At 37.8% G+C, this 23,674-nt stretch overlaps 1 protein-coding gene across 1 annotated transcript in view; it reads left to right on the plus strand.

Moving 5' to 3' along the window:
* Positions 1-23,674, plus strand: part of LOC103373005 (atrial natriuretic peptide receptor 1) — a 74,769-nt gene that overhangs the window by 39,083 nt on the left and 12,012 nt on the right. Inside the window, exons 5-11 of the mRNA XM_008302793.1 lie at positions 849-984; positions 19,228-19,322; positions 19,478-19,617; positions 20,354-20,369; positions 20,488-20,552; positions 21,899-22,016; positions 23,237-23,311. Coding sequence (XP_008301015.1) covers positions 849-984; positions 19,228-19,322; positions 19,478-19,617; positions 20,354-20,369; positions 20,488-20,552; positions 21,899-22,016; positions 23,237-23,311 — 645 coding nt within the window. The remainder of the gene's footprint in view (positions 1-848; positions 985-19,227; positions 19,323-19,477; positions 19,618-20,353; positions 20,370-20,487; positions 20,553-21,898; positions 22,017-23,236; positions 23,312-23,674) is intronic.

The raw sequence follows: 23,674 nt of genomic DNA on the forward strand, positions 1-23,674 counted from the left end.
CCCCACGACCCTAGTGAGGATTAAGCGGTGTATAGATAATGGATGGATGGATAATAATGATGATGTTAATTCTGATAATGATAATAATGATGATGATGGTAATCATTACCTCTCGCTCACTGATTATTTCCTATAAGTGTGCATTTATGTTCTGTGTTTAGAAGAAGCTCACTCGGTTTCTGCTGCTTTGGGTAGGAGGTGTAGTAGAAGTGCTTGTAGTTGTAGTAGTAGATGTAGTTGTTGTAGCAGTGGTTGTAGTAGTAGTAACAACAATAATTGTTGTCATAGTATTAGTTGTAGTAGTAAAAGTTGACAGTTGTTGTAGTAGTCGTAGTACTTGTGGTAGTATGAATAGCAGTAGTAGCTGCAGTAGTAGTCATAGTTGTCATTGTTGTAGTAGCTCTAGCTGGAGTATTTGTAATTAGAAGGAGTAGTAATAGCAGTAGTAGTAGTAATAGTTATAGTCGTTGTAGATGGAGTAGTGCTAATAGCAGTAGTTGTAGCAGTAATAGTTGTAGTAGAAGTAGCAGTAACTGTAGTAGCAGTTGTAGTAATTGTTGTAGTTGTAGCTAACTAACAGTAGAGGTGTTTGTGTTCTAGTTTGTTAAACTGTTCTCATTAGAACACAGACTCTCAGTTCTGCAACAGGAACACTAACAGCAGAGATCTTTGTGTTCTAACATGTTAAACTGTTCTTAGTAGAACACAGAGTCTCAGTTCTGGAACAGGAACACTAACAGCAGAGATCTTTGTGTTCTAACATGTTAAACTGTTCTTAGTAGAACACAGAGTCTCAGTTCTGGAACAGAAACACTAACAGCAGAGATCTTTGTGTTTGTGTCTCCCAGATGAACATCATCGCCGGAGGGTTCTACGACGGTCTGATGCTCTACACTCACGCTCTAAATGAGACCATGTCAGCGTCCGGTGGTCGTCCTCCGGGAAAAGTGGTGACAAAGCGGATGTGGAACCGAACGTTCCATGGTCAGTAAGTCTGATGTTTGTCTGTTGGGTTTCTCTATATTTCTACTGCTGAGTCTTTCAGGTTTTTGCCTCTTTTTAAAGTTCTTCTGCATCATTCCATCTCAAATCATCACATTTTTACAAAAATTTTTGTTCAACCATCTCTGATTTGTTTAAAACTTCATTATCACAAACTACAGATATTTTAAATTGTACTTTTGAAATTTCGGATTCAAATATCAAATCCTTTTCGAGGTAAAATGTTTTTTGTTTTTTGCACATTGAAGTTTGAGACTGGATGGCAACACCTCAGTACCTATTTCAGATGAAAACCTGAAGTTTTCGCTGTTATTTCTCAATAGGTCATTAATTCAGAATCTGCATTATGGACAAGTAGATCAAATTATAAAATAAGCTGAATCTCACTGTAACACAAAACAAATCATATAGAATATTTTTCCACCAAAATGGAAAAAAAAGTTGCTTTTGTTGCACTTTCATAACTGACTGAGCAGGTATGACATGTTGTACGACAAAAACAAAAAAACTGAATTTGTTATTACAATAACTGGTATTGAACCAGGTTCAAATGTGGTTTGGATACGATTCATGAAAACAAGGTGTGTTCATGGTAAATCTACCGTGAAAAACAACATTTTTGTATTTTAATGGTGTATCTATAGAAAAAACAAACAAACATAATTTTCTGTTTTGCAATAGTAACTTTAGATGTGTTTTTGTTTGTTTGTTTTAAAAGGAGATGCAGTGGCGATTCTAGGATTTATTTTTAGGGGGGGCCAACAGGGGGCCAATGCTATATTTTGGGGGGCACCTAAATACTGCGTTATTCGTAGATGTAACCTACAGCAATTTCTCGAGACGTGTTCTTTACTTGTACTCACATTGTATGACTAAATATAGACCTAACCTGATTAAATAGATCTAACAAAATAAACATGATCTGGAAAAGGTTTCTGGTCAGAACATACTTGTACAATATGGAATGTACAATCACTGCTTCTTTCAAAAGCAACTCATGACACTCAAACGGATTCACAGTGAAGACTCATGTTTACAACAGGCTGATGGCTCAATGTAAATTAAAATGATGCATACATGTACATACACACATAAACACAATGCTCTCCTCTTTTATATTAACAATGTTGATCTTCAATTGCTCTGAGGAGTCTGTCCTGCTCTGTGTTTCACCTGGTGCTGCTGATGGGCTACAGCTGCTGGACCGGTCCTGCTTTGGATGCCTGTCCTCAGAACTGTCCCCCTGAACCTGTCTGGTTCACTGGTCTGACCCTCACATGGCTTCTTTTTAACTCTATTCAGGACTTTTGGGGTCTTTTGGACCCCAGGCCATTTGGTTTAGGTGACAGGTATTGTTTTTTGATTTTTAAAGATTTTATTTTTAAATATTAAAAAGAGGGGCATGTCATGCATTTCAATTCAATTCAATTCAATTTTATTTGTATAGTGCATATTTACTACAACAAGTCATCTCATAGTGCTCCATTTGGAGCCAAACATACGTCAACTTATCAGAAAATGTATTTAACATTGCACAAAAGTTTGTAATGAATACCAACAATTATTTTGCACATATTCTTTCTTGGGGTCCAATGGACTCCCAAAGACCTTCTATGTATGGCAACATGAAGTCCTGAATAGGGTTCAGATAACTAACCATGCTGGCTGCTCCTCTTTCTGACATTTCTGAGCCCTGATGCTGCTGTAACGGAGACTAAATGACACCATTCAGTTGTAACTCAAACTTGGGATTGGGAATGCCCTGGCTGCTCCCAATACATCTCTGTGTAAAGTGTCTTCATTTAACATCAGCACATTTTCCTTGTTTCAAAAAAGAAAAACAAAACAACGAAAATAACACACCGTAGCATGATTTCGTGTCATATAATCATTAATGCAGGAACCCCTTGACGGTTATTTACCATCTAGTTGGCATGTTTCATCAGCTTCTCTAACTAATAACATCAACTTTTTGTCATCAAAATGTTAAATGATGAACTAAACATAATGGGTAAATCTACGAGTTAAGCTAAAACATATCAGTAACTCGTTTGTGTTCAATTTACTGCACATTTGTATTTGACACTCACCGTCTCAGAGTGTCCGTAATTTCAGAGTGGAAGTGAGAGAAGAGGTGTGCTTGTTTTATTTTACAGCCGCTCCCATCACAAGCACTACCACAATACTCTGTTCACCCCGCCCCCATGAAGCTGCTCTGTAACGACAGGCTAGCGCTCCTCAAAGAAACTACCCAATCACAAGACAGTATTTCACCAGCGGTCCGAGAGGGGGCCAATCCGCTTCCAGCAGGGGCCATGGCTCCTGTGGCCCCTCCTCTCCGTTCGCCTATGGGGAGATGAAGACGAGAGGTTTTGTTGATGTTTATGTTGGTGGTATTGTTGGTGTTGCTGCTGTTGTTAGTGCAATCCGTGTTGCTGGTTTTGTTGGTGTTGTGGATGTTCTTTGTTGGTATTTCTGAGGTTGTTGGTATTTGTGGTTTTGTTGGTGCTATTTTTTTGTTGTTGTTTATGGAGTTGTTGGTGTTGCGGGTATTGTTGGTGTTCTTACTGTTGTTGCTGGTGTTGCTGGTTTTGTTAGTGTTGCTGGTAGTGTTGGTGTTCTTGGTGTTCTTGGTGTTGCTGGTAGTGTTGTTGTTGACTGTGAAGCAGGTCCGTGTGGATCTGAGCACTGGTGAAGCTGATGAGAGGATTTGTTCATTTCAACTCGCACTCAGAATTAAACTTCCGCTGGAGGTTTAAGGTGCTCTGAAGAGGCGGACCTCTAAATGAATCCTCGCCACCTGAGGATTTTGACACCCACTCGTACGAAATGACTGCTGACACCGAGGTCAGACTCATTACAGGATGCTGTGGAGGGCATCATGTGTGAGGACTCTGTGGATTTTACCAGTGAGAGGAAAGTGTTTGTTGCTTCATTATGTATCATTCGTTCTGCTCGGGCTTTCGGCTGCATTCAGCCGATCTGAAGGGAAGTCTGTTAAAAAGCAGAGCAGACATGTTCATCCACACGTGTAAGGCTGTACATACAGTCGTCCTCAAATGTATTCATATCCTTCCATTAAAGAAAGGGCAAAAATCACAACAGTCACTCAAATAACTAGAAACTGAAAAAAGTGATCAGAAATAAAAAGTTGCTAAATTATAATTTAATGAAATAAGACATTGCTTTTGAATTGTGTTTGAAAAGAATAATTTTAAAAAAACGAAACTGTCCCAGACAAATTAGAGCACTTTGCTGATGAGCAGTGGACCAAAATCAAAATACCTGTCAACAGGTGCAGAAGTTTGATTGAGAGTTACAGAAAACACTTGACTGCAGTGATTGGCTCAAAGGGTTGTTCAAAAACATATTAGTTTATGGGTCCCATCATGCTTGTTTATTTGTTTGTTTGTTTGTTTTTTATGTTTCTGTTGAACCACTATTCAAAAGCAATGTCATGATTTTCATTAAATTTTTATTTATTATTACTTTTGTCACTTTCAACTTATTTCAGTGACAGCTGTTTTATTTTCTTCTCTAATGGAAGGGTATGAATACATTTGAGGACGACTTTAACTTTATGTTCAGTGTGTTGCAACAAGATAATATTCGTTCAAGCCACAACATTTTCCTGAATCAACATTGATTTTGTGGCATTCTTATTTTCCAACAGCAGATCTGAACACTCTTCTTCTAGAAGGCAAATAACATATTCAGTCCTTTAATTTATAAACATGCATTCTGTTTTTTACTGCCTCCCTGATTACTTTGCATTTTTGCATATTTATTGTGCCCGCCGAACCCCTCAGAATCAGCTGTTTTTTAAAAAAAAACAAAAAAACATTTACAATAACTTTAATATATTTAATGAAGCTATGTAATGTTTTACCTTCATACTATTAATATTTTCAGAGTTAGAGGCCCTTGAAGTACATTTGAGGGTCTAAACTTCACGTTTTTTATTTTACTTTTTCTATAATTTGCGAGCCTCGTAACTTTATAAGTACAGGAGATAGAAACATGAAGTTTTCTTTTAAGAACTGCAACCAAATCAATTTTACATTCCCTCCAGGTGTCACCATCTAAACACCTAATCTGATTGTCTTTTTCTAAAACGAACTTTGAGCATCACTATCATGGGATATGCTGTAGTTTCAACTACAGCAGTGTATGTAATCTGTGACTTAGAGTCATAGAAACAAGCACTGGTACCCTGGATGCGCTTTCTTTTTTTCTAGTAATTCACCATAAAAAAACTTTAAAAAGTACATTATTAGTAAACTTTCAAGGCTCATATCAGCATGTGGGATAGAAGGGTGGTCAGAACAAGTTAAAGCAAATGAAAGGTCTCATTTCTACCTGCATTTGATACCAGATACCATCTTCTAGACATGATTCCTTCGGTGTTGTGTAGAATGGTCTGACTGCACATCACTCTCGTTAGGCTCCGCCTGTGATGATTGTTTCTTTATGATTATGATTCTTCAATACATTTATACATAAACACTGAAATATGAGGTGCAGCAGACCATTCTACGTAGTGCTGACACAGCTGTTGATAATGGATGCGTGAGACTGCGTTGGTGTTTCCAGACTTTTGCCCTCAGAGCTGAGTCTGGCTGCTGCTGCCCTCATTGTGCCGCATTTCCCTCCTTGCAGAGCTTATCTTAAAGCTCATGTCTGTGACGCTGAACTCTCCGCTAACATCAGTTTTCTGGGCAACCTCTCAGGAATGTACAACATGTTCTGCTCTGATATCAGCGCAGCAGGAAGCGAAAACTCATTTGTCTTTAGCTGCTGGAAACAGAAGGTCTGAATCCCGAAGCGACCCATTTCAGCTCAAAGATCAGGGTGTAAGGACGGCAGCTGTTAGACACTGAGGTGCAAACACACCAAAATTGTGCGTCTTTGTTATAGTAAAGGAAACGTTGAATAAAGGATATGGATGAAGATGTTTCTCGTAAAGAGAGAAGCAGTGATAACGTGGCTTTACATGAGCTCTGTCAGTGAACACAACACAGGAAGTGGCCTGTATTGTCATTGTGGAGGAGGGAAACATGCAACACCATGACTTACCGTGACTCTATAAGACTAGGGGCAATATTTTTGCAGTTTTACGTCGTTTTTGTCATTTTGTGTCATTTTGTGTTTAGTTTTGTTGTTCGGTTTTGTGTTGTGTTGGATCTTGTTTCTGTTGTTTCACGTCTCTTTAAGAAAGTTTTGCTCTTTAGTCATTTTGTATTTTGTTTTCTATCACGTTTTAATCGTTTTGTTTTGATTTGCGTCTCATTTTTGTTGTTTTGTGTCTCTTTAGGACAGTTTAGTATCTTTGTGGTCATTTTGTTTCATGTTTTTGTGTCCCTTTGTCATTTTGTGTCTCCTTGTTGTATTTTACATCATTTTGTGTCTCATTTTTATAGTTTTGTATCTTGTTTTTGTTGTTTTGTCTGTTTTTTTTTTTTTCCTTTTGTGCTTATTTTGTTTCATCTTTGTCATTTTTCATCTCCCTTCTGTCATTTTGTATCTCAATTTGAATGCTTTATATCTTGTTTGTCATTTTGTTTCATCTTTTTTGTCTTCCTTCTGTCACTGTGTGTCTCCTTGTAGGTATTTTGTAGCATTTTATGCCTCATTTTTGTAGTTTTCTACCTTGTTTTTATTGTATGTGTCTGATTTTGTTGTATTGTTTTATCCATTTGTGGGGTTTTTTTGTGCAGTCTTTGTAATGTCTCGCCTCCCTTGCACCATTTTGTGTCTCATCTTGGTGGTTTTGTATCTCATTTTAGTTGAATTGTGTCACTGTAAGACAGTTTTCTCTCTTAGTGGTCAATTTGTGTGATGTTTGTCATTCTTTCTCTCTTTCTCCTTCTGTCATTGCGTCTGCTGTCGTGTTGTTGTTTTGAGTCGTTTTGTGTTTTGTATCTAATTTTTACCATTTCATGTCTTTGTGAAACAGCTTTGTCTTTTTGTGGTCATTTATCTCATCTTTGTGAGATATAATGAGATACAAAACCACAAAAACAAGACACAAAATGACAGACGAGATGAGACTAAATGCTGACATAGAGGTGAACCTCTCTCAGAGCTGGCGGTGTACTCAGCTCTGTGTGCTATAGAAATGCATCATTTCTGCCTCATGGCATCAGGTTTTCTTTAGAGTTCTGCCCTCTGACCTGCAGCGGCTGCATTAAAGCTTCCATCACCGTGTTATTCATCAAACACAAAGCAGATAAAATCAGCACAAAGAAAGACGTGTCGATGCTCACAAAGCTTCTATTAGTTTGACATGTTGCTTACACCGACATAACAAAAAGATGTGTTTGTGTGGCACCGTGTTCGGTCTGTTTGAGGCGGAGGTTCAGCGATCGTCTTGCTCTGTGACCTCTGGTTTCCACACTTCTGGTTCACATCGACTGGCCGGCGTGTCGGTGAAGCTTCTGAGTGATTAAAATGTAGAAATGTGAAGCACAAACAGACTCGGAATGATTGTAATTCAGCCTGCTGGATCAGAATGTTCCTGCTGTCCAGACACATTCAAATCCGTCTGTTTTACACGACACAGCCTACTGCTCGGCCTCATCTGCTCCTCATTAAACATAGATTTTAAAATTAAAAAGTTTTCTGGACAGCCTAGCTGGAAACAAGCTGACAGAGTCGACCTCAGTCCTCCTGTCTGTCCATCTGTCGGCCCGTCAGTCCTGCTGTCATGGATCAGCTCAAACTTGGTGGACAGATGCACCAAATCAGCAGTTCTGAACTTTCTTACAAAGATGTGGTGCTTCAATAATAAATATCCACAAAGACAAATAAAACAGCAGATACAGTTCAGTATTTTCACTTTTTAAGTTTTTATTCATTTTTTGTCTCCTTTCTGTTGTTTTGTGTCATTTTTCTGCTTTTTGGACTTGTTTTGGTCAGTTTATGTCTCTTTAAGACAGTTTTGTTTGCTTGTGCTCCTTTCTGTCATTTTGTGTTTTGATTTTGTTCTTTTGTGTCTCATTTTGTGCCTTTTTTGTTGTTATTTTGTGTCTCTTTGAGACAGTTTTGTCTCTTTGTGGTCATTTTGTCCTTATCTTCGACGTTTTGTTTCTTGTTGTTTTGTGCCTTGTTTTTGTAGTTATATGTTGTTTTATGTCTCTTTTGTCTCTTTGTAGTCATTTTTTCTAATCTTTGCCATTTTTCATCTACTTTCCGTCAATTTTTGTCTCGTTGTTGTTGTTTTACGTCTTATTTCGTGTCTCATTTTGTATCTCATTTTGAATGTTTTTTTTATCTTGTTTTGGTCATTTCGTGTTGCATTTTTGTCTTATTGTCTCATTTTGGATCTTTTTTGATTTATTTGTATCATTTCATGTCTTGTTTCTGTCGTTTCATGTGTCTTTAAGACAGTGTTGTGTCTTTGTTCTTATTTAGTCTCCATTCTATCAATTTGTGTCTCATTTTTGTCGTTTTCCGATAGTAGGATGTTTCACCATGCTGAATGTATCATCCAATAATTGTGCCTCAGTTTACGGTTTTTGAGCCATGCTGCCTTTATTTTACTGATCCATTATGTTTTATTTTCTTCTAAGCCTCTCTTGTCGTCTCCTCTCTGCTCTGTGGAAGCACTGCCTGCAGTTCAAATGAAAACTCAGAATTTTTCATATCACAATTTGAAGCAAAAAATTGACTGTTTTGTGTTCTGTGGCGTAAAAATGGTGTCATTTTGGGAATTATTTTAAAAGTAACTTGCCTACAGGTTTTGGGGTTGTTGAAGCACTTCTGTGTTGCTTCACTTTTCATATCTGGAGGCTGCATTCATCTCTTATACAAGGTTTGTGATCCAGGCAGCAAAACAGAAGCTGAATGTGGGTTTTGAACCATAAATATTTAAGCAGACTTCACGTCACTGAAGTTGGGAAAGGTGCTTCAGTGTGTTCAGTTCTTTTTGCTTGTTTTGGCCCAGCAGATGTTTCCGATCTGCTTCTCTTCAGGAGCTTGGAGACGAATGAAATACTCTCCTTATTTGTGGCGGCAGCAGAAATCAGAGACGTGCTGGGCTCTCTGCCTCCAGCTGCCCTGGAAGCTGGTTTCCGTTTGCTGCAGGACGAGATGCCACAGGAATTGTTTCCGCTCTGTCCTGATGATGTGCTGCGTTCAAGAATCCTTTAATAAGATGCAGGTGGGAGGCACGTGGCTCTGTCAGCCGGAGACTCTGCTGTGTTCACTCTGATTTGTTAATGCTGTCAGAGCTGTTTGTGGTGGATTTGATCAGGAATGAACACTGTACGACTGCTGCCCTGATTTTAAGTGTGTGATGACATGAAGTCAGTTTGAACTGATCAGCTTCTTCTGAAACAAATGTTAGTTTGTTTGATGAATTTGATGAACTGGTCATTTGTTCAGTTTCTGTCCATCAGAAAAGAGTTGATCATTTTTGATCCACTACTGATTAAACTACAGACTGACTGTGGTTAAAGAATTGATAAATCATTATCCAACAAAACATTTAGCAAACCACTGCACAGGGCACAGACTAGTCGAATAAAAAGATGCGAGACTACCAGAAGAGCACACATAACTACCACAAAATGACGCAAAACTGCTACAATAAAATTCAAAACTACTACATATACGTGTAACTCCATCATAAGAGATGCAGAACTACCACAAAAACATACAAAAATACCACCAAAGATGTTAACTACCATCATAAGTTGCAAAATGACAACACAAAGATGTAAAACTATTACAGACACTTGTAAAACTACTACAAAAAGATAGAAAACTAGTACAGAAAGATGCAAAACTCTTATGAAAAGACAGGAAGATGTAACAGTAGTGCAAAACATGTAACATTATCCCACAGTGTCAAACTATGACAGAAAGATACAAAACTACAACTAAACTAATCAAAACTACCACCAAAAGATGAAAACTACTCAAAAAGATGCAAAACTAATACGTAAAGATGTAAAACTACTAAAAGAAGATGGAAAATGATCAGAAAAAGATATTAAGTACTACAGCAAGATTTGAAACTACTAAAAAAAATTCAACACTGCAACAAAAACAAGAACTGCAGAACTACTTTTTTAAAAAAAAAAAAATACTACAAAGCATCCACAACTACAACAAAGCTAAAACTAATCAAAACTACTATGAAAACACAAACTACCACAGCGAGATGTAAACTACACAAAAATATGGAAAACAAGAAATAAAAAAAGATGCAAAACTAGCACAAAAACATGTAAAACGGTTACAAAAAGATGTGAAGTTATTACATAAATTGTGAAATTCCTAAAAAAAGATGCAAAACTATCACAAAAACATGTAAAACTATCACAGAAAGATGCAAAACTATTACAGAAAGATGTGAAATTATTACAAAAACGTGTGAAATTACCATAAAAAGATGCGAAATTACTTCAAAAAGATGTAAAACTGTTTTTTTTTTAAGATGCAAAACTACCAGAAAGATATGTAAACCGCCACAAAAAGATGTAAAACTATTACAAAAGGTCTCCATGTGTAAGGACAGAAACGGCAGCAGTGTGGTACTTTAGTCTTTTCTTCTAAAAGTGTGTGAAGAAGTGTGTAGTTGAGTTGTGTGTGCAGACATCAGTCGTTATTGTGCGAATGATGGAGGTGTTTGTGCGTCAGAGGGAGTTTATCCTGCAGATCCAGTTTATGAATAACACGAAACTCCACCAGTTTCCTCCAAAACACACAAACTGCCCTGCTGACGACAACAAAGCCTTAAACGCACACACACCCGTCAGGTTGGATCGGTTTCTGTCTCCTCTCTGGCTGTTTGTTCTGGTGCACCGAGAGCTGAACGGAGCTTTAATTGTGAAGGGTCAGAGGTCCCCGGCGTGGAGGAGGAGAGTGATGAAACGTTGGCGTCGACTGTTGATGCACTTTTATGGGCTCAGAGTCGCTGCGCACATCCAGCAGTAAACATATATGTTGTACATATATATATATACACATATATATATATACTGTTTTATCTTCAGCAGCACAAATTTAAATGAAGTTACAAAAAAAAATCCATCAAAGAAAACATGAATTATTGCAGTTTTCATCCACTGCTGTGCTGCTGAGAGAATATGGCCTCACTGGGTGTTAAATACTTCCTTAGCTGTTTTGTGTCATTTTCTTTTGTTTTTTGTTGCCGTTTTCTGGTATTTTCTGACAGTTTTCTCATTTTTGTTGCTGTTTTGAGATGTTTCTCGCTGCTGTTTTGTCGATTTGTGTCCTTTTCAGTTGCTATTCTGTTGCGTTTGAGGTTGTGTTGCCTTCAGTTACTGTTTTCCGTTGTTTTCAGATGCTGTTTTATTCATGTGAAGTTCTTTGTCTTTTCAGTGACTTTGTCACCGTTTGGGGTCATTCTTAGCTGCCATTTTAGATTGTTTTCAATGATAGTTTTGTGTTGCTTTCAATCACTGTTTTGTACTACTTCCAGTTGATGTTTTGTGTTGTTTTCAGTCACTATTTTGTGTCATTTTCATCCTGTTTTGTGTCATTTCACTGACTGTTTTAGAGGCTTTTTGGTGTTGTTTGTTGGTTGGTTGTTTGTGGTGTTGGGCTGCTTTTAGTTGCTGTTGTGTCGACTTCAGCCCAATTTATGTAGCTTCAAGGACTGTTTCATGCTGTTTTCAGTCGCTGTTTTATGTCGTTTTGTCATTTTTAGTTGTTTTCAGTTGCTGTTTTGTGTCGATTTCAGTTGGTAAATTGCGTTGATTTTTAGTCACTGTTGGCTGTTTTCAGCCCGTTTTGTGTCATCTCATGCACTGTTCTCTGCTGTTTTCAGTCGCTGTTTTGTGTTGTTTTTTGTCATTTTCTGTAGTTTTCAGTCCCTGTTTTGAGTTATTGTTTTGTGTCGTTCTTTGATAACTTTTTTGCTTTCTTACAGTCACGGTGTTGTGTTGTTTTGTATTTGCTTTTCATGTTGTATTCAGTCCCTGGTTTCTGGTATCATCGGTCAGCCTTGCATCACTTGTTATCCCACATGCCTCAACAATCGAGTCATGCAGCTCCCACGAAGAACGGACAAAAAAAATCACAGTGCTTCTTGTACATTTTTGGATGCTCTGCAGGAAAAGTCAGAGATTTCTTCAACTTAATTGTTTTCTAGCACGTGCAGCACTTTATGCCGAAAGCTTTTGTCATTATGAAGCAAATCATGCGAAAAGGAGAAGTTTTAGAATGAAGAATTACTGTAATAGTGATCTGTACATAAATAAATCAATCATAGTAAAAAAAAAAAAAAAAAAAGCAATGAGAAGGTGAAGGACTGTATAAAAAATGTAAAACTATCGTCAAGGTTTCAGTCCTCGTGCTGTGAAAACACTGCAGCTTTCATGTGTTTGTTCTGCTCTCCATGTCTTTCTGCCCCTCTCCAAACTGCCCCTCCACCTCTTTATTTTTCCACTCGGCCATCCTGCATTAATGTCGTCGCTCCGAGTGACCTCAGGTTAAAGACTCGAGTGCTGTGGGGAAACACTCGAGTTTGTTTTACACGTTCCTTCATGCAGCATTTAATAAAGTGCAGATTTGTCTGTTGCTTCGGTCCACATTCTGATAAATGCATCATGCGTTCATGCTCCCCAGAGGACGCGTGATTTACTGGTTTTTATTCGTTTTGGAGAAGAAGTGGACTGATTTAGTTTTGCACCAACTGTAGAGAAAATAGAGACAGGAAGTACAACGTTTTGAGCGAAGTTACAGATGATTTCACTCCACTGACGGCATCATAACTTTTTCATCGCACCACGTTCCAGTCCATTTCTATTGAGTAGCTGTCAGTTACAGTTTTGTGTAGTGTTTAGTTGTCGTTTTGTGTCATTTTCAGTCACACTTGTGTCTTTTTTGGTCGACATTTTGCATTGCTTTCAGTTATGTGTTTTCTACCTTTGTTCAGTTGTTATTCTCTGTCCATTTTTTTTTTGTTTTACCGCTGTTGTTTTCGGTCACTGTTTTGTCTAGTTCTCAGTCACTTTTGGGTGCTGTTTTGTTTGCTATTGTCTGTCATATCCTGTTGACGCTCTTGGTTATTTTCGGTCACTGCTTTGTGTTGTTTTCAGTTGATGTTTTGAGTCATTTTCAGTAGCTGTTTTGAGGCCTTTTTCTGTTGCAGTTTTTTTTAAATAATTTTAAGTTTTCTGTCGTTGTGTTGTGTCGTTTTTAGTTTCTGTTTTGTGATGGTTTTAGTCACTGTTTTCTGTACTTTCCAGTCGATGTTTTTATATCATTTTCAGCTGCTGTTTTGAATCGTTTTCTTTTTCTTTTTCTTTTTCTTTTTCTTTTTCTTTTTCTTTTTCTTTTTCTGTGTCTGTGTCTGTTTTGTATTGTCATTTAGTTCAGTCACTGTTGTGTATCATTTTCAGTTGCTGTTTGTGTTGTTTTCAGTCGCTGTTACAAATTGTTTGTGGTCATTGTTTTTTTTTGTATCTTGTTCACTGTTTTTGTCATTTTGTGCCATTTTCTGTCACTGCTTTAAGTCGTTTTTCTGTCACTAAGTTTTCTGTTGTGTTGTCATTTTCAGTTTCTGTTTTGTGCTGGTTTTAGTTGATGTTTTCTGTTGCTTTTTTGAGTTGTTTTCAGTCTTTTTCTGTGGCTGTTCTCTGGGATTTCCAGTGTTTTGTCGCTGTTTTCTGTTGCCATCCTGTATAACACAGACTGTTGATATCACAACAGTGTGTAAAAATCAGAACAATATCCATCTGAAAGACAGTCTGCATCAAAAAGGAGTGTTGTTTATATTCAGACAGTAACTATCCTTCATTTTCCATCTTCTCTCCTCTCTGTCTTGTTTCTGTCATCCATTCACTCATCCTTCTGTGTTGTCGCTCCTCTCATCCATCTCCTGCTCTCATTGAAAGTGGTCTGATCTCTCCTCTCGCCTCGCTGTCACAAGCTTCTGTAAGATCCTTAAAATAGCCTGGAAATCTAATCGTGTGAAAGCAGAGCAGTCCGTCTCCTCCTGCCTTTCAGCCGGAGCTCTCGCCCTTGTTTCTCCTCCACCCTGTCGCCCTTTTGCTCCTCCGTTGGCCTCCGATCCTCTGCTGTCCACATCCATCACTGCCTCTGTTAGCATCTCTCGTCTGTAAAGCAGCTGTTAGGGAGGCAGCAGGACGGCGGCTCTGTTCTCAGCCGGTAATCTCTGTTGGACTGTTTCTAGCTAAAACATAATGACTCTTTCCTCCACTGACGCTTCCTTTTAATGTGTTTTCAATGACAACAGAAGCCTTTATGTTCAGGAAATACGTATTTTGTCACATTCACTTCATATGTTGTAAAACATCATTAAAATACAAAAAAGGAGCGAATTGTCACATTGAAGAGAATTTGGACCACAACGTTTCAACACATCTGTTTGATAAGCAACTTAAACGATAAAATGTTTCATAAAATTGCTGGTTTTTAGCGAATAAAGTGGAGAGCTGGACTTGTTCTTACGCACTATGACCAGTGTCCAGACTTTTATAAAGCACCATGCACGAGTCAGATAATGGGCTCAAATAACGTGCTGTTATGTGTTGTTTTTAGTGGCTGTTTTGTATCTTTTTGTGGCTGTTTTATTTGATTTTTGGTCACTGTTTTGTGTGTTTTTAGTGGTTGTTTTGTTTAATTTTGGGTCACTGTTTTGTGTTGTTTTCAGTTGCCGCTTTGTGTCTTTTCAATTCAATTAAATTTTATTTGTATAGCGCATATTTACAACAACAGTCATCTCATAGCGCTTCACAAAGGCAAAAACAGAAACACCCAACAATCCAAAACATCTGGAACATCTTTTGTTGTTGTTGTTTTGTGCAGCTTTTCTTGTTTTGTGTCGCTTCCACGTGCTGTTTTGCGTTGTTTTTAGTGGTTTTGTATCTTTTTGTGGCTGTATTATTTGATTTTTGGTCACTGTTTTGTATGTTTTTAGTGGTTGTTTTGTTTAATTTTCGGTTGTTTCGGTTGCTACTTCGTGTCTTCTCCTGTTGCTGTTTTGTGCCATTTTTCATATTTTGTGTCGTTTTCAGTATTATTCTTTCCAACCTTTTCAAACCTCTGCTGTTTGTTTGCTGCCAGATGTTGGTCCCACTGGAAACACACCTGCAGCCGGTTTATATCACCTCACAGAGGAGTTTGTGTTGCAGGAATCATTTCTGGGAGCAGAAATGATTGGTGGTGGAGAAGCTGCCAGACTGTCATTCAACTCCTGAGCTCTATGTCGTCCTCCCACGTGTTGCTTGTGTGATGAAGCTGTTTTCCTGCCGGCCGTCTGCTGCAACTCTGACACTGTGTGATGGAGGAGCAGAGAGGCTCTAATGAGATTTGTCAGTCTCACTAATCTGTGATGTAAAGGTGTGAGCAGGATAAACCTGGACCGAGGTGATGCTGTTACCAGGCAACAGGTTTCACACCTGAACCTGCTCTGTTCTGTCAGATACGGCAGATGTTTCACAAACAAACAGCCGTCAGGGTTTTTACTGCTGTGTGTTTGTCCGACTGTCAGCAGGAAAACACAGAATCAAGACTTTCTTTGAAACTGTAAGACACGACTGCAATCCTTGAGTCCCCCTCTCGTCTTGAATTTCCCTCAGGATTAATAAAGTATGTATCTAGTTCTGTTTCAAAGTCAAAACATGGACTAGCTTTTTGTTCTTTTGTTCCTTAAAACAACTCATGTCCTTTTATTTGCTTCCTTCCTCCCTCCAGTGTGTTATGCAGCTGCTTTTTGTGCTTGTAAAAGGTTTAAAAACTTGAATTTCTAGTCACTTCGGACAAAGTTTCAGGTCTGTTAGGACATTTTTTCTCATTTCAGACAAATGTTGTCAGAGATGGAGCGAACAAAGTTAGAATGACCCATAGACACATATTAAACACATTCAGGAGTCCATATTCTTTTATTTGGTTCTTTCTTTTGGTGTGTTAAATAATTGTTTTTTTTTATTTCTGTAAAAGGTTTGCAGACTTGAGTTTGTAGGCATTTTGATCATTTTTTTTATATTTTTTTAACCATTGTACAAATTTTACATCATTTTCGACCTTCTGTCATAATTATAGAATTTTTTTGTCACTTTGAACATTTATTAAGTCATTTTGGACAAATTTTAAGTAATTGCAAACTTTTCATCGTTTTGGCAAATTACAAGTCATGTAGTACATTTATTTATATATATTTTTTGGCCTTTTCGCCTTTGTTGTATAGGACAGTTGAGAGAGAGACAGGAAAATGGGGAAGAAGAATGAGGGAAGGAGTTGCAGCAATGGGCCATGAGTGGGATTCGAACGTATGGCCACTGTGTCGGGGATTCTAGCCCCTGTACATGGGACACCAGCTCAACTAGCTGAGCTATGGTGGCGGCCTAGTAAATTTAATTTTTGTCATTTTTGATATGTTTCAAGTCATTTTGGACAAATCTTGTCAGAGGTGGAGAGAACAAAGTTAACAGGAGTCATTGGGTCACAATAAACACATTAAAGCTTCCATATTCCTCTTTTAGGTTCCTTCTTTGTTTTCGTGTGTTATACAGCTGCTTTTTTGGTGCCTGTTATTAAGGGTCTCCAGACTTGGGTTTTGAGCCATTTACGAAAAATTTCAAGTCAATTTAGACACATTTTTGGTTTCTACTCTTTTTTTGAACACATTTTTTAAATAATATTGGCATTTATTTATTTTGGTGTAACTTTGAACAAATTTAAAGTCATGTAAGACAAATTTTCAGACTTTGTTTTGGCATTTTGGACAATTTAATATCATTCTGGAGAAGCTATGGGACTATTCTGGACAGATTTTAAACTTGTTTTCATCTTAGATACTTTCTGAGTCCTTTTGGAAAAATGTTGAGAGGTGGAGAAGTTAGCGCGGCCGGTAGAGACACAATAAACACATAAGCAAAAGTTAATTTTCTTCTTTTTAGTTCCTTATTTCTTTCACTGTGTTATATAACTTCTTTTCTGTGCCTATAAAAGGTCTACAACTGATTTTGGACTAATTTTAGGCCATTTTAGACATTTTAAAGTAATTTTATAACTAATATGAGGTAATTGTGGACTTTCTGTCATTTTAGATGCATTTCCCCACAGAGACACAATAAACACATTAAAGAATCCATATTGTTTATTAGCCTGCTGTAGCATTAACTGGCTAGCTCGCTGTGGTTTCCAAGCGGTGTCAGTACTCAAAAAGTCACTTGATGATCAGAACGACAGTGTGTTTAAAGCTGTGAACTGTTTCTGATGCGAGCTGCTGCATTGAAACCTGCTTCAGACATGCTGAGAAGTGGCCGTGCATTAGTTAATGGAGCGGAAACGGCACAGAGGATGCTGTAATCCGATCTGCTGTTCATGCCTCTCAAAGTTGACCCGCCTCCTCTCGTGTCCTGTTTGTCCTGATACTATCTCTGATGAAACCAGCCTGCATCATCTCCTCTCGTCCCGTCTGTCTCGTTCACACTTTGTCCCTCTCACCAACACTGTAATCTTCTATTAGATAATAACATGGATGAATGGGCTGTTCACAGCAGCAGAATAAGAATGAGGGTAAAGAGCAGCAGGACAGACAGACGGCTAAAAGGTCAGGATTTATGTAAAAAAGACTAATTTTGGATTTAAATAAAAGAGTTGCTATTCAAAGAGAAAATGAGCAGGATTTCATTTCATAGCTCTGGTGCCAGATTCAATACAGAGACGGAAATTAAAAGTTATGAAGCCAATACAGCCAGAAGCTGTTTAATGAGCCAAACTGACTGATTTCTTCAGGTAAAAATCAACTCAGCCTCTTAACAGTTCTGATTAAGAAATGTTCAAAATGACTAAAACAAGTCCAAAGTGTTGCAAACTGTGCTAGAAAACAAAAAACTCAAACAGTGAAAAACAAAAATTGTCTATAATATTTCTAATACCATCCAAAATGACAAAACATGTCCAAAATCACTTGAAATGATGTGTCCTAACTGAGTCAACATTTGTCCACACTGAGTCAGAATCTGTCCATAATGAGATAAACAATTTACTACAGTTATTATATATTTGCCCTAAATGAATTTCACCCCAAAACCTACTCGCAAATTGGCCAAAAAAATTTTCAAAATGGGTTCAAAGAATAGTTGAGAAGGAGTCACAATATCTCCAAACTGACAAACGTTTTCCAACAAGTTCCTTGAATGCCTCCAGAGAACCCTGAGCTCTCCTGATTCTAGAGGATCTCTGCTTTAAGAGCTGAGAACCTGAAATCATCAGACTAATTGAGAGCTTTAAACATCTCTAATTATTAAGATAAGATTAGATTGACTCAGTTCCAGAGAAGCATTGTGACGGTGAACCGTGAAGTTGTTTTATTTACTGTCACAGAGGGACAGAAATAATGACGCTGTTTGTATTTTAATTAGTTTCCTGCATGTGTGAATATTCTCTGACCAATCACAGCCTGCCCTCATTGATGCCTAATTGCCCTGTTGCCGTGGAGACGCCTGTCTGTCTGTTAATAGGTTCTCAGCCCCCTCTCAGCTAATGGCCGCGACCGCTAACCGCTCACTGCCTGCAATTAACCTCTGATGGTTGTTTTTTTCTTTTGTTTTTTTTCCACCCACAGAGCACAAACTCAGTTCTCCATCAGGTCACAGCCTGTAGGAAAATCCTCACTTCTACTCCCTATCGTGCACTGTAAATTAAAAACAAAACATCCTGTGAAATTCTGACAGCAAGGGTGTTGGAAAATGTTCAAAAATAGTGAAACTAACAGCAAATAGCTGTACAATCATTATTTTAGGCAAATTTGAATACAATAAAACAGCATAATTTCAAAGGCACACATTGTAAATCAATAAACAAGTTATAAAAATACAGATGTTTACAGTTTTGTCATGTTTTAGTTTTTTTTACAGTAAACATGTAAATACTTTTTTGTGAAAATATGTAAAATAACAGTTTAAGGTTTTACACTTTTAGAATCCTTATTGTACATGAGTTTCATTTCAAGTAACAGCAGATATCTGTAACATAATGACTTTTGGCCTGTTTTTGTTTGTTTGTGTTTTTTACACTCAACATGTAAATTGACACATTTTACTGTGATTTTAGTAGATATGTTCTGTAAAAAAACTAAACAGAGAAAATCTAAAATAGTAATTTAAAAAAAAAAAATTTCCCCACTGTACACTAATTTTTTTCTCACTACATTCATTTTTCTTCACTGTGGGCTCAATTTTCACTGCGGCGTAACATGTAGCTTCACCTGTGTGTTCTCAGGTGTAACAGGGCTGCTGCACCTGGACGAGAACGGAGACAGAGAGACAGACTTTGCTCTATGGGACATGATGGACACAAACAGCAGCACCTTTCAGGTACACAACCACACACAGACACACAAACAAACAGATATTGAGATATTGTTGTTCAAACAGCCTCAAATTCCAATGTGCGAGTATTTCATAAATCTTAAACTGTGGAGCTGTTCTGAACAAACCTGCTGGGTTGTGTGTCTGTTGTGTGTCTGCAGATGGTTCTGGTGTACAACAGCTCTGAGGAGCAACTGACCTCTGTACCTGGAACGTCTCTGCACTGGGTGGGCGGAGTCCGTCCACCTGACGTCCCCATCTGTGGCTTCAAGAACGACAACCCAATCTGCCTCGCAAGTCAGTACAGTACAGTCCATTACTGCACCAGGAGTAAAAACACTCCATTACTGCACCAGGAGTAAAAATACTTTACAGCACCTGCGGTAAAAAAATAAATAAACAAATAAATAACTTTATTACTGAATCTATAAAAAGTATAAATACTCCATTACAGCATCAGAAGTATAAATGCTACATTACTGCACCAGGAGCAAGAATACTTTATTACAGCACCTCTGGTTAAAAAAAAACAAAAAAAAACACAAAAAAACACTCTCTCACTGCACCAGGGGTAAAAATACTCTACTACTGCACCAGTAGTTAAAAAAAATATCCATCACTGCAATAGGGGTAAAAATATTCAATTACAGCACCTGCAGTAAAAAAAAAACCCAAAAAAAACCTTATCACAAAAATCATAGCATCAGAAAAATAAACACTCTTTTACAACAGCAGAAATTAAAAACACTCCACTACAACATTGGAAATAAAATACTCTGTTACAGCACCAGGAGTAAAAAATATTCCATGACAACAGCAGAGCTATAAAACTCCATTGCAGCACCAGAACTGAAATACTCCATTACAACACCATACGTAAAATACTCCATTACAGCAACAGAACTGCGATACTCTCATACAACCTCAAAGGTTAAATACTTCACTACAACACCAGAACCAAAACACTGTACTCTGACTAAATGCTCAGCAGCATGTCAACAGTTCAGCTGGAATCAGAATGATTTGATGTTTTTGAGCTTCTCCACCTACAAAGTTCACATTAATGTTCCTCCTCCGTCAGCATTGTCTGATGAAGACGTAAATCCAGCAGTTTGTTGGCTGCTCCCTCACAGTCTCCTTCTGTCTGACAGAAACCATCACCATCCACCAGATGGTGTCCATCGTGATCTTCTTCATCCTCACCATGACTCTGACCGTCACCGTCTTCATCTACAGGTGAGAGGAGAAAGACGGGAGCTTGGTTTAGGACTGGTATTGAACAGTTTGGATTTTTAATTAAATTTCTTTTTTTTTTCTTCTTAGTTTTTGGCTGGTTTTGTACTGGTTTTGGGTTAGTTTTACCCTCAAGTTTGAATTGTTTTTGGGCCTGGTTTGAACTTACTCTTGGTCTTGGGTTAAGACTGGATTTATACTTGGTGTAGGATTGTTGTTGGCTGGTTTTATACCTGGTTTTCAGCAGTTTTTTTTCTTGAGATTATGTAGTTTTTGGAGCTTTGTTTTAGAATGGTTTGAGTGTTTTGGTTTTGGTTTTGTACTGGTTTTATACTTGAGTACACATGCATTGATGTATCTCTAAGAACTTTAGACAAAATTTGAGCTTAGTTTTGGGCTTAGTTTATGACTTGTTTCACACTTAGACTAGTTTTTGGACTTTGTCTAGCACTGGTACTAGTTTCTTGATAGATTTTTAACTATGTATGGGACTGGTTTTATTCTTGATTTTGTCTTGGTTTTGAACTTTGTTTTAAATTAGTTTCAGGGTGTTTTTGGACATGATGTGAACATGGTTTTGGTCTTGGTGATATGCTGGTTTTAAATTGATTTAGGACTGGTTTTACTCTTGGTTTTACACTGGTTTAGAACAAAATCTAGACTGTTTTTTTGCTGTGGTCTGACCTTAAACTTAGCTTTGGACTCGATTTTGGACTGGTTTTAAACTTTTTATTCTGGTTTTGGACTAGGTTTTGTATTGGTTTTAGATGTTTTTCTGACGGGTTTTGGGCTTGATATTGGACTGGTTTTAAACTTGGGTTTTAGACGGTTGTACTCTGGTTGTTGTCTTTGTTTTTGGACTTTTTTTTTTTATTATTGTTTTTTGATGTTTTTGTGGCTGTTTTTGGGCTTGATTTTGGGCTAGTTTGGGACTGGTTTTACTCTACTAAACTTTTGCTCATTGCTGCTGTGTATTTAGAGGAAAAATGTTGGCTATTTCCATTAAAACACAGAGCAGAGGTTTGTATTAAGTGTTTCTGTGGAGTTTGGCTGCTGATAATATTTTGTATATTCAGGTTTGGTATGAACAATACGTATGTTCTGCCAAAACTACTTTCCCTTCTCAAACCACATTTATCGGTATCTGATACATAACAACACAGGTAGGTCAGACATGAAGAGTCACAGTCTCTTTAGTCTCTAAGCTGTGACTGGTTGTGTTGACTGGTTGTGCGACTGATTGTGTTGACTGGTTGTGCGACTGATTGCGTTGACTGGTTGTGCGACTGATTGTGTTGCCTGGTTGTGCGACTGATTGTGTTGACTGGTTGTGCGACTGATTCTTGCAGGAGAATGAAGCTGGAGAAGGAGCTGGTTGCTCAGCTCTGGAGGATTTTATGGGACGACATCCAGATGAGCAACCTGGACAAAGTGCTGCGTAGCGGCAGCAGGATCACACTGTCACTGGTGAGAATGCACAAACGGACAGACACACAAAGACACACACAGAGCATTTTATTGGGGACACTATGCAGTCCAATGCAGTCCACTACAACAGCTGTATATATATATAGTACCTTTAGGCCTTAATGTTCTCAAAACTGAATGTTGCACTGACAACATTCTTCCTTTATTGTGTAACATTGTGGGAACGTATAGATTCTGTAATGTGTACCATCAATGACATCCCCAGAACCTCCTCAGAACGTTACAGGCATAATGTTCCACTTTTGTTAATATATCACATTACAGGAACATTTTATTAAAAATAAATAAATAAATCTTCTGTCAACTGAGGTCTTGATTACTTTATAATGTTTTCCTAATGTTGCATTGAGAACATCCTTCCTTTGTTATTATTGCAGAAACCCAGCTAGCGTGGAACGTTCTCACAACATCTGCTAACATTACCTACAAGTCTTAGCAATTAAAAAACAAAAACAAACAAACAAAAAAAACCATTTCAGTCAAACGTTCAAAACAAGCTTGTTTCCCTATAAAACATTCTCACAATGGTCCATGATAACAAGGGAAGAACGTTCTCAAACTAACATTCAAAAGAAATTTTCCAGATGTTATTGAGGCATCGGAGGACAAAATGTTTATTATCCAGAATATTTTATAACATTCTTGTAATGGGAACATTTATGTGATGAAGGTGGAACATTTTGCCTTTTTGTTAAGGGAACACGTGACAGAACGTTCCCTTGTAAAACATTCTCACATTGTTCCATGATGACAAAGGAAGAACGTTTTCCAACCAACGTTAAAAAAATGTTTCAGAGATGTTATCAAGTCCTAAGATAATTTTTTTGATAATGTGCACTTAAAATGTGAAAAATTAACACAATTGGAACATTTTTCCTGCAATGTTCTGAAGATGTTTCGGGGATGTTGTTAAAAGAACACATTATAAAAATGTATTAAACATTTCCACAATGTGACAACAAACAACACAGGAAGAACGTTCTCAGCGTTTTGAGAATATTAAGCTGTAACAGTGCGACAGTGTTATCCCCAAACATTTTTAGAACATCTTCAGCTATCCTGCCTTGAAGAACAACATTCTGGGAACTAAAAGAAAACGTCCACCTGAAAACTGTTTACTGTTACCAGAACTTTGCAGAACTTTGTCAGAATGTTTTTGGAATGAAACAGTTCCAGCTGAAATCTCTGTCTGTCTGCAGAGAGGCTCAAACTACGGATCTCTGATGACCGGAGATGGAAACCTGCAGGTGTTTGCAAAGACGGGATACTACAAGGTAAATTATTGACGTTTTCTCCCTCATTCACATCCTCTCAGCGTTTTTCATCTGTCTGTAGTCGATAGAAGCACTCGGTCTGTCCTGGTTAGATCCAAAGACACATCCAGCCTGAGTTAAAGCTGCACCAACCCCGAGTTAAAGTGCAGAAAAAGGTTTAGCAAAAAATAAGTAATATATTCATTCAAACATGTGAAACAGAAGGCAGCATTCTGGGCAGTTAAAGTGCAACAGGAATGTGGAATTGATCATAAAAACTCTTCAGTGGTCCAGATACAACTTTATCATCATTATAACACAAACGTCTGGGTGCAGCTGCTGTTAAACATCACTGCAGTTTATAAAAGTTTAGGACTCTCATTC

The sequence above is a fragment of the Stegastes partitus genome, unplaced genomic scaffold (assembly GCF_000690725.1).
Source record: "Stegastes partitus isolate 25-593 unplaced genomic scaffold, Stegastes_partitus-1.0.2 Scaffold1881, whole genome shotgun sequence".
In the NCBI taxonomy this organism is placed as follows: domain Eukaryota; kingdom Metazoa; phylum Chordata; class Actinopteri; family Pomacentridae; genus Stegastes; species Stegastes partitus.